We start from the raw sequence: 12,177 nt of genomic DNA, 5'->3' as shown, positions 1-12,177 counted from the left end.
TCCCAGGGCTTCCACTAAGTTGCACATGTTCATGAGGTGCAGCAACCTGGAAGGTACCATGCAGGCCTCGTTCTGTGTTAAGTACCCCACATGTGCAGTCGCGCAAAGAAGTTTAAAGGTATCGTGCATTGAAAAAGTGGCCATGTGCAACAATGAAATTTTATAGGGAATGTTGGCCATTGCTGATCCCTTGTGTTCTTCTGCCCTGTTGGCCAGTTGTGGACCTTCCATGGCAGGTCTCACGGGAAGATGTACGTGGTGCAACACTCCTGTAGTAAACCAACGGATCCTCCAACTCAACCATGAGCAATGCCACAAAAGATCCACGAATAATTGAGTAAATTTTTCCAACTCACTCACAAAATAAACCTGTCAATCTGAATATTTTAGGATTCTGTTCAGGGGAATTCTCAAATGAGAAGGGTCCAAACCACCAAAACAAATGGGCAATTGATATTCTGAACAAGATATAAAAGTTGCCAGCTCCTGGAGCTTGCATTCCTCCTGCCTTGCCATGGCCAGTCCAGCAGCCTTTTTCTCATTGCCAATATTTTTGTCACTAATGAACAAAAGTGTTCAAAGACACTGGAAAAAAAACCTTTTCCAATGCCTGTACAATCTTCCTCCTGGGCTGCACACAGCAATGTCCAGGCAAATAATCTTTCGTCCTGGAAGACTCCAGGACAATCCTGGAGGTTTACCAACTTTAATTCACGGTTGTCCTGAAATCTGTTTCCCCTTCAGATATTAATAAGAACTAAAAAAGATGTTGCTTTAAAAGAATAACACAATGAAGTAATCCTGCTCCATCACATGGAGGAGGAAGTTTGTAGAATTAGGATCCATGCTCATCTCCAGCTGCCAAACCCTCATCGCACCCCTGCCTCCTCCACAGAGAGGAAGGGAATTGGGAAGGTTTAACAGCTGAGCAATGCAGTGGCTCTGAGTGATGGAGCACTAGGATGCAGGTTTGTGGGGGGCAGGTGGAGCCAAGTAGAGCCTGTAACTTCTTCAATCAGGGGAGAGGGGGAACACCCTGGACTTGCATGCCATGATTTATGAGGGTTTTCTAAGATCACATTGCTCCCCAGAGAGTCCAGTTGGACTGAGGAGCTGGAATCACCTTATCCTAGAATGATGCAGCATAGAAGATGCCAACCTGTTAACACTGGTCAATAACTAATTAAACCTGATGGTTAATCAATTCAGCTTTAGCATTCTTCACAAGGCCATTGCTCGGATAAATGGGCTCAAATGGCTCCTGCTCATATTTCAACCACACCAATGGATCCTTCCACCAAATGCGTTTTTATTGAGTGCTTCATTCCCTGAAGACCAGGGGTCTTGAAATATTGAAGTAATTAAAGCTTAATAGATTACTAATGGTCTGTGTATGATGTTCATGCTTAATCTACAACAGAGCCTTTGAAATGAATGGTCTTCCTAAAGACTGTTGAAGCTTACACTCGCTTTATAGTTCATGCCCCATTTACTAACAGTTAGCTCTGATAACACTAAGGCAATCTGGTAAAGCACCCAGTGGCAGTGCCATTGGAGGTAGCCATGTTGGGATAAGTATATTGACTTTTCTGTGAAGATAAAGCCCTACTAATGTCAGAGAATGACTTCCTAACAATTTGTATTTCACTGCTTCACCACCATCTCCCACCACCCATTGTAAGTAAATCTCTGATGTGTGTAAAAGGCATGGCTCCCCAGGTGATAGGATAGGCAGGTGGATTGTCAAAAGGAGGCACACTAGAGTAGCTCAGGTTAATATTCTCTCTCAATATCCCTTCCCTCCTTACGATTGGGAGCTTGTCCTGTGGAATATATTGTGTGCATACCCACATCCTGGCATGTGGCACAGGATGTGGCACCAGGGCTGCTCACTGCTCTTGAAGGAGCATCAGCTTCCAGTTATCTTTAACTTAGTGTGTTTTCTCAGTGCAAATTCACATAGTTCACAAATGGTCCATAATGGAATAAATGGAGAAATTCTCAGCGTCTTTCTTAAACTCCTGCTGCTGGCTAAATTGATTCCTAAAAGTCACTGACAGCTAATGAGCTAATTCCCTGCAGGAATATAGAACCATCCAAATAAATTGTTAACATAAGATACCAGGAACAGCTGATGGATATTTTTCCCCTCTAAGAATGCATTTCACTTTTTAACAAAGATCTTTATTTTGATTTACAGCGACTGAATAAGTCAAATCTTGTTTTTTTCACATGGGATTCTGGAATTTTAACCTGTGTTTTGGGGATTGATTCTGGCTATTTATGGGAAAACTGAAAATCAAAGTGACTTGACCATATAATGGGGGAAAGAATTGAATTGGCTGCAGTGTCATAAGTTCATTCAATAAGCATGTGTTTATGATGTCACTGCCCATGGAAACCAGAGCATCTCTCCCTGTATGGTGCAGTACAGAGCCATATAGACCAAACATACCTCTGATTTGAGCCCTGACCTGTACCAAGTTACCAAATCTCTGATGGGTGGTGGGTCACAAACTGCAATGAGATATGTGACCAGATTATTTGTCTACCCTCTGGTGATGCAGTTCTCCCCGGAGTCCTGGCCGATATTTATCTCACAATCAACACCCAAAAACAGATTACCTGGTCATTATCACATTGAAGTTTGTGGGAGTTTGCTGTGCGCAAATTAACTACCATGTTTCCTACATTACAACAGTGACTGCACTTCAAAAAGTACTCCATTGGCTGTAAAACGTATTGGGACATCCCAACGTGGTGAAAGGCACTGAATAAATGCAAGTTCTTTTGTTTTAACATGGAAACGAGGCCAGGGTGTTTAAAATTTTATCTAGGCCCTGTGCTCCGGGGGATGGAGAGGTGTCGGACAGCCTGCTGGTTGCCTGGAGTTAAAGTTTAGGCTTTTAATTCCAATTTGGTTGTCATATTTTAAATTCTAAAAAAATTAACCAGACAGAAGATTCAGACAAAAGGGAACCAAATGAGTGCTCCTTGCTCCACTGTGGGTTAAATTAAATGGCATCAGGCTTTTACCTCTATAAGAAAGCCATTATAATTACAATTGATTCATTGGTGGCAGCAAAAGAACATTGCTGAAATAAAATAAAATTGCTGAAAAAAGAGTTGACCAATCAGGGTCAAGCTGCCTGGTTTAAATCTCAACAATGCTTGGCAGTTAACTGTCAATCACCATCAACTGGTGCATCCTCCATGGCAACACCTCAATCAATCAGATTCCACTTGCCAACCAGTCAGCAGTCTCTTCTCACACAGTATGAACATGTTGTTTCTCCTGACATTGATACTTTCTGGCAAATTATCCTTATTACTGCAAGACAAAAATCTTAGACAAAAAATGTCTCTCTTTTTCAGCAATACTCAAATTGCTGAAATAGCTCTGCCACTGCAAAACTAAGATCCGTCTATTTTAAACATAGTTGCTTCGAAGTGTAAAATATTAAAATAGCAAAAAAGTTGATCTATGTCTGTTATTCAAGGAAGTGATTAATGAACTATGGTAGTAGACCATGATGAGGTGTGAATTTTTGCAGTTTTGATGAGGGAAGCATAGAAAATTTGGCTCAACAGGTACTGAACATTTTTGGAACCAAACAAAAAGAAAGAAGGAACTTGTGTTTACATAGTGCCTTTCACAACCTCAGGGCATCCCAAAGCACTTTCCAGCCAATGAAGTACTTTTTGAGGTATAGTCACTGTTGTAATGTAGGAAACATGATAGCCAATTTGTTCACAGCAAGCTCCAACAAACCTCAATGTGATAATGACCAGATTGTTGGTTGAGGGATAAACATTGGCCAGGGCACTGGGGAGAACTCCTTTGCTTTCTTCTTTGAAATTATGCCATTTATGTCCACCTGAGACAGCTAACAGGGCCTCAATTTAACATCGCAATTGAAAAATGACAGCTTGGACAGTGCAGCACTCCTTCAGTACTGCACAGGGAATGTCAACCTAGATTATTGTGCTCAAATCTCTGGATTGGGACTTGGACACACAACCTTCTGACTCAGAGGCAACCCACCGAGCCACAGCTGACACAAAATCAGAAAGCTGCCTTCATTAAGCTCTCATTCGAATTTGCAACATCAGAAAATGGAAATTTGTGCCCACAATTGCTCACCTTGGTGCTTTTTGGTTTCAGGAGGGTGCAGATGAGCCTGGTTTGCTACTCCTGCGAGCTCTTCAGTGATTCCTGCTGGAAACTGGGGGCAGAATTTTTCCCTCGACAGGCAGATGTGTGCCCGACCCAAACGGGAGTAAAATAGTGCGCGATGATGTCCGGCGAGTGTCCCGATGTCATCACGTGCTCTCGCGATATTTCGCTCGATGGGCACCCGCAAGAGGCGGCAGCACGCCCGCCAACAATTAAGAGCCTATTAAGGCCCTTAATCAATTCATTAAATGGAACATTTCACTGCCCTTACAGTTGGTGGGTGGGTGAATAGGCCAGGCCGCCTTTGCATTTTTTGTGAAACCTTACCCATGGGCGGGCTGAGGTTTCAACCAGTGATTAAAACAAAATAAAAACTTTTAAAACTCATTTTTAACATGTCCCTGCTCATATGACTGAGTCACGTGTGGGGACGTTTCCCTTCCTTTTCCAGTCTTTATTTTTATTGTTAGAAATCTTCAGCTCCCCGAGGGCAGCTCTGTGCCTTCAGGGAGCCTTCACTCAAGCGCTGACTTCTGTACTCGCCCTCCTCACCCCCACCCAGGCAGCGCTGAGGTTATCAGTGACCATTAATTGGTCAGCCAGTGTGAAATCGTGGTCGGTGCCCAATTGTGGGTGGTGGACCATTGCGTGGTCACTCCCAGGCCTGCCTGCCTGACGAGGGGTCATTTCTGCCCCGAGTGTGTGTGAACATTAGAGGAGAACAGGATCTGACTTGCCATGATAGTCTCCAAAAGAAGTGATTGTTCGCTGGTGATTTAAGCATTGGGACTATCATTTTCCAGACTTGTATATGAAGGTTGGCCATATGGTTGAGGCATCGGAGACTGGCTTTAATGAGAAATTAATGAAAAGGGAACTGAACACTGTCCCCCATCCCCCCAACCTTTACTCTTGAAGTTCTCCCTGTAGCATGGTTCATCTCCTGGCCACAAATAAAACCTGGGATCTTCCCAGCCTCTGTTGCTCAGTATCACAAGGGTTGCTAACTCTGGTCAGATATATCCCTGGAGCTTTTATCACATACCCTCCCACCTTCAACCATCCCACCCAGTCAAACAGCCTTTTCTTCACATCTTCCGTATTTATATAACTGATAAATGGTAGTGTTTTTAAAAAAAAAATGAAACAAGCAAACACCATTTTTTTCAATACCCTGGTGATCTTTGCCCTGGGTTTGTTCACAGCAGTGTCCAGGGGGATTCATCTTTAATTTCTGGAGACTCCAAGACAATCCTGGTGGGTTGGCAACCTTGTGTCCCATATTTAATGGGACTAAAAATACACTTTTGTTCACAGCTCAGTGCAGTTCCAGAACACCAGAAACGAAAGCAGAAAGAACAATTATTTAAAGTGATTCTGAGTAATATAAAGGCTGTATTAAATATGACCAATAGATTTTAAAAGGTGTCCTGATGCGGTTGGAAGTAGAGTTCATCGTAAATTGTGTGTAAGTGTTTCCTTTCTTCAATTTTATTTTCCTGTAAGGACCAAGTGAAATATTCCCCACTTATAAGGTGAACATTGATTTTTCAGAAAGACTGCTTCACTTCCACAGGATGCGGTTAAACAGGCTCATGCCAGTGCTGTGCTCTTAACAGGATGTGGTTCCATCACAGCAGCCGTCTGTAGCCCAACTCTTTGATACATGCTTAGTTGTTTTAGGGCTGTATTTTTAGCGCGGCCTGCATGGATCCTGTCCATCAAATGGTAACAGTTTTAACATCTTACGTAACTACTGCAAAAGGCTTTTAATGTGTAACTAAGACACTTGAGACTCTTGTGATCATGTCAATCTATTGTGTGACAAAAAGGTCAATTTTTTATTTTGATGAAAAGATCAGAACTATAGGCTGAATTTTCCCCCTGTTTGGGGGGGGTGGGGGAAGTTGAAGGGCAGGCGCGTACAGGCGTGCTTCCGATCGGCGCCCCCAATCGGCGGCACGGCACCATTTTACGTGGACGGGCCAATTAAGGCCCACCCAGCGTGACGTCCACACAGAAGTGCTAAGCACTCCCTGTGTGGGTGGGGGGGGTGGTGGGGGGTGGAATCCCAAAATTGAGAATGTGCTCTTTCGCGCATGCACACGAAAGAGCGCACTCATCTCCCTGAGGCTAAGTGCTGCCTCAGGGAGATCAGCTTGAAATGTACAAAACCTAAAAATAGAAAAGTAAAATTTCCCCTCATGTGACAATGTCACATGAGTTGGGAGATATCCATAATTTTCACAAAAACTTTATTAAAACTTTCTAAAAGCTACATGAAACCTCATCCCGCCCGTGGATGAGGTTTCATGCTTTTTCTATTCCCCGCCGAGGCTCCTGGCCTGCTCGCCAGCCTTAAGGTTGGATGGACAGGTCCCTTAATTACATAATTGACTTTGTCAATGGCCTCAATTGGCCATTGACAGGTCGGCAGGCGCGCAGCTGATTTCACTGCACCCCTGCCATCCTGAAAATTTAAATGGGGCGCGGTGACATCAGGAGTTCCCCCCAACGTCCCCGCTCACCGACACATAAAAGTCCTGCCCTATCTGTGAAGGCAGTGGTGTAGTGATATTGTCACTGGGCTAGTAATCCAGAGACCCAGGAAATTTTTTTTAAAAAGTCTAATGATGACCATGAAACCATTGTCAATTGTTGTAAAAACCCATCTGGTTCACTAATGTCCTTTAGGGAAGGAAATCTGCCATCCTTACCTGGTCTGGCCTACATGTGACTCCACACCCACAGCAATGTGGTTGACTCTTAAAATGCCCTCTGAAATGGCCGAGCAAACCTCTCAGTTCTCAAGGGCAAATAGGGCTGAGCAATAAATGCTGGCCTAGCCAGTGACGCCCCCATCCCACGAATGAATAAAAAAAAAGATATTTCATGGCGGATTTAAATTTTTCAAGTAGGGGTAAAAATGCTGAATTTCTGGATTCCCACCAGTTAGTTGCTGCACCATCACTTGCTGAGTCTTTGGCCCTCTTCATCACCCATGTGCTGCCCCTTGGCTACATCAATGTGACCTGGGGTCAACATGTATGCTGACAATACCTAGCTCTCCCTTTCCATCACCTCTCTTGAGCCCTCCACTGCCTCTGTCTTCTTAGGCTCCTTGTCTGACATCCAGACTTGCATGAACTCCAACCTCCTCCAGTTAAACCATTGGATGATTGCAACCAGTGTCTTTGATCCCCACCACAAACTCTGTACATTTGCCAGCAACTCCATCCTCCACCCCAGCCACTATCTCAGGTTGAACAGACTATTTGCAATGTCATTGGCCTATTCAATCCTGAGCTGAACTTCTGACTGCATATCCTTTCCCTCACAAAGTCCTATTTCTACCTCCATAATATCACCTGCCTCCAGCTCAGAATCAGCCTATCTGACACTGAAACCCTCATGCATACCTTTGTCATTTCCAGACTCAATTCTCTCCAGGCCGGCCTTCTATCCTCCACCCTGTGTAAATTTCCATTCATTCAGAACTTTTCTGCCCCATATCCTATCCCCTCACCCATCCTGATCTTCGCTCCTTCAAAGCTTCAGATTTAAAATTCTCATTGAAGTGTTTAAATCTCGACATGGCCTCACCCTCTCCATCTCTCTAAACCACCTCCAAACTGTACAAATGTACACTTTGGGAAGTTTTTCTTCATTAAAGGTGCCATATAAATACAAGTTGCTATTTTCAGAGAGCAGTGTTTGTCAATTGGTTCTGACTGCGAGATGGAGAATGTCAATGTGGCTGTTTCAAAAAGTAAAATTCTGCAGCCTCTTTATAAACCTCCACATTTTGATACTGCAGGTATTTTCAAAGCCATTTAATGAAACAATTAATATAAAATTGTACATCAGAGTGAGAATGAGGGCATACTTCAGTGGGTAAATGCACCATTTCGTGTCATACTGAGCTATACCAAACAGGAAAGATCTGGGTTGGTTTGTGCTGTATTCGCTGGGCCTTGAGTGTTGCAGTACAACTAGTGTCAGTGAGGAGGGCAACAATTAGTCAGGGATCTCAGCCCTGTTTATAGCTGGAAAATGTTCATTTGCTTATGGTAGATGTCAGGAGTGGGCCTGGGTGTATGATGTTCCCCATGGTCAAACAGCTTCACAAGACTGGCTGTCTAAATTCAAATGAGAAGGTTGGCCATTTGAGCAAAGTAGCAGAGGGCTGTTGGGGCCTGTGGAACTGCAACCAAGCAAGAGGCAGTCCCAAGCAAGTCACTCGCAGCATGCACGCACCATGTTTAATAACCTGCAAATCAAGTTGCTGAGAAATCCAAAGTTTCTTTTTGCCCCATCAGGACACCACTGCTCATCTAACTCCAGACAGCTTGGACAGAGGTTGGCAGAGTCAGATCTTGGGAACACCCACTGTTGGGCAACAGTGGAAGGGCCACTGATGCTATCTATTCTAATTCCATTTCTCTGCCCTTTCCTCAGATCCTTTCATAGTTTTTCTTTCTAAAGATTCATCCAAATTTTATTTCCTGACCCCTCCAAAGGAGGATCGTTCACTACTTGCTCATTAGGAAAAGGAATTTATGCATTTATCTAGCACCTTCCATGACCTTAGAATGTGTTAAAAAATGTTTCACACCTACTGAAGTACTTTAGAGATGTAAATATACTTTATAACTGATGTAATGTAGAGAAATATTGTGGCCAATTTGTTCAGAGCAAGGCCCCACAGACAGCTATGAGGTAAATGACCAGTTAATCTGATGTTAGTTGAAGGATAAATGTTGGCTTGAACATGAGAAAACTCCCTCTGTTCTTCTTCAAACAATGCCATAGGACCTTTTCCATCCACCTAAGGGATCAGATGGAGCCTCAGTTTAATGTCTCATCTGAAAGATGGCATCTCCGACAGTGCAGCACTCCCTTAGTACTGCTTCAGGAGCCTGCATTATGAGCTCAAACCCTGGAGGGATTTTTTTTAAATTATTCATTTATGGTATGTGGGCACTGCTGGACAGGTTAGTATTTACTGCCCATGAAAAGGTGGTGGTGAGCTGATTGGCTTGATGGGCCATTTCAGAGAGCAGTTAAGAGTCAGCACATTGCTGTGGGTCTGGAGTCACATGTAGGCCAGACCAGGTAAGGTTGGAAGATTTCCTTCCCTAAAGAACATTAGTGAACCAGATGTGTTTTTATGGCAATCCAGTTGTTTCATGGTCACTGATTACAGATTTATTTAATTAAATTTAAATGCCGTAGCTGCTGTGATAGAATTTGAACTTGTGCCTCTGGATCATTAGCTCAGGCCTCTCAGTTACTAATCCACTAGCATTACCACTATGCTATCCTACCCCTATGTGGGGCTTGAGTCCACACTCTTTTGACTCAATGGCGAGACTGCTACCCACTGGCTGACACCATTAGAGGGATAAAAAACTTGTCACAGTGACTAGTTTTAGGAGCCATCTAACCTATGTTCTTAAGTATAACCAGTGGACTTAGACTGTAAACCATTGGATCAAGTGTTCTATGCTTATTACTAAAAATGTGGAATCACTTTTTAAAAAAGTCTTTTTGTCTCAAATTTATAACGTACCCCATTGTGCCTCTGCCAGGTGGTCGATACAAGAAGGAAATCAATGTCAATGGTCAGAGCCATTTGCTGCTGATCAGGGATGAAGGAGGTCCTCCAGATGCACAGGTAAGCTTTGGGACTGAGGTATATTGATCTACAGGAAGAAGAGATAAACCCGTTATAATCAGCATTCCATGAATGGATTGGAGACATAATCGTGACATAAGTAGGGTTGTCCGGTGTCATTATACACACAACAGTTTTAATCGCTAAGCTTCTGAGGCTGTCTGAGAGTTTCCATATCAAAAGCAAATTGTCTCCCATTTTCACTTAGATGCAGAGCTTAATTTGCATTGCCATGACGATGTGAGACAAGCTGCAAAAATAAACCCGACAATAAGGATTATCAGACTTTAAGTTTGTGTCGTGATGTCTGTGATGTAAAGCTAAGCAGAATATCCTGGCACACAGTCATTATCTGCTGTGGCTCAGTTGGTAGCACTCTTGCCTCTGAGTCATAAGTTCTGGGTTTAAGTGCCACTCTAGGACTTGAACACAAAAATCAAGGTTAACACCCTGGTGTAGCGCTGAGGGAACGCTACACTGTTGGAGGTGCTGCCTTTCAGATGAGACATTAAACTGTCTGCTTGTGTGGACGTAAAAGATCCCAAAGCCATGGTGCTTTTTATTATTACATTTATTTATCTATTATTACAGTTCTCTCCAGTGTACTGGCAAATATTTGTGTCTCAACCACCATTACAACAAACTGATTATCCTATCATTGTCACATTGCTGTTTGTGGGAGTTTGCTGCTGCATTTCCTACATTATAACAGTGACTACATTTCACTTCAAAGGTAATTCATTGGCTGTAAAATGCTTTGAGATGTCTGGTGGTTGTGAAAAGTGCTTTATAAATGCAAGTCTTTTTTTTAATTGATGGTTACTTGCAGCTGGGAGGCATTAGGAGGGATAATTGGTCTCAGCGAGGGTCGTCACAATATCCTCTGGAAATTCCATGCTTGGTGGATGGTAGGAGAGAACAGAGTCTACATCTTGCCTGTGATCCCCAGTGCGGTCAAATAGCCTGCTACATTCCCTATCTAAGTTCACACATGAGAAATGGCCACTCGGACATGGTACCAGGTGGTGCTGGTGCCAGTTGTACTAGACCCAAGCAAGAAGTCCTCATCCTCAGGAGAGGAGGGCAGAAAATCACAGGCAGGGAAGCTAGCTGGGGTGCGAGACATTGAACTGAATCAAACTGTAAGGAGTGGTTTTCAAACACACTGGAGGAGAAATTAACCTCACAAATTCCAGTATAAAATGGGTGATGGGAGTGAGGCACGATTCAAGCACACACTGGAAGCGTCGGCCTGAAGCATGGTGGTAATGAGCCCTCATGCCTCATTTGCATTCATCAGAAAAGCTGTAGCTGCCAATCAGTGGGTCCTGTTGCAGCTTGTTCATCAGGACCTGACCAATCCTGGCTGGATCCAGCTCTGAGTGGTTGAGCAGGTCCTGGAAGTCAATGGGGATAGGGGGTTAAAGTGGTGTGGGGTGGAGAAGGCCTGGAACAGGACTGGGGCGGCTCAGTTCTCCAATATGGCAGCTGACACACTTATAGGACCTATATTTCATTCTCTGACCCCATGATAATTTAAAGCAGAAAAAAATAGGTGCCCGATGTTGAATTTCTGTGTTTCTCTGTCTCTGGAAAGAAAAGATTTTATTCTAAGCTATTTCAAACCTATTTTTCCCTTCAGCGGTTTGAACAGAAAAAGTATTCAAATTTTAAATGCCATTAAACATTTGATCTTGTCTGGCTTTAAATTCCCACGAGCATAATAAGCAGTTACATTAATATAGTGCTGATCGATGGGCTCTGCTCCACTTTTATAATGTGTCCATTTTCCACAATAAAAGCACTCTACCATTGAACAATTGACAAAAATCATAGCATAGTGTTACAGTTAAAAAAACAATTATTGCACATCATTATTATTTATATACGACAATTTGATTTATTATATTATGAGCTGTACCTTTCTGTGCATGGTAGATTTCACGGATAGCCTGAGCCTGAAGCACACTTTGCTCTTAACCCAATCTGACCAAAGTATTTAGTTAAATAGGAATTGCCTCCTGCTCACTTACACCCAGTTGTGCTTTTTATACCTGGAGCACCAAACAGGAGAACCACTGACGCTTAGTCATTTTTCCTCTGATCCCTTTGCTCCTCCATCCCTGCCATCTGTATTATAGAATACAATAGCAGGGAGGCCATTGAGCCCATTTTGAAAGCTGCTGTTGACTCTGTTTCCACCACCTTGTCTGGCATTATGAAGCTACATGCCACGTCTCACCAGTTGGAACACCGTAAGGTATGAGTCCCTATACCTGTGCTTACAGCAGCACTATTCAAACAGTCTCACAGCTCCAGGGCA

At 43.3% G+C, this 12,177-nt stretch overlaps 1 protein-coding gene across 1 annotated transcript in view; it reads left to right on the top strand.

The window, feature by feature from the left end:
- The window catches only part of LOC121273261 (arf-GAP with GTPase, ANK repeat and PH domain-containing protein 1-like), a 134,340-nt gene that overhangs the window by 78,576 nt on the left and 43,587 nt on the right, over positions 1 to 12,177 (top strand). Inside the window, exon 4 of the mRNA XM_041180291.1 lies at positions 9,769 to 9,854. Within this exon, the coding sequence (XP_041036225.1) occupies positions 9,769 to 9,854 (86 nt within the window). The remainder of the gene's footprint in view (positions 1 to 9,768; positions 9,855 to 12,177) is intronic.

This window comes from Carcharodon carcharias, chromosome X, assembly GCF_017639515.1.
Source record: "Carcharodon carcharias isolate sCarCar2 chromosome X, sCarCar2.pri, whole genome shotgun sequence".
NCBI classification, from domain to species: domain Eukaryota; kingdom Metazoa; phylum Chordata; class Chondrichthyes; order Lamniformes; family Lamnidae; genus Carcharodon; species Carcharodon carcharias.
This window is presented reverse-complemented; position numbering and strand designations above follow the sequence as displayed.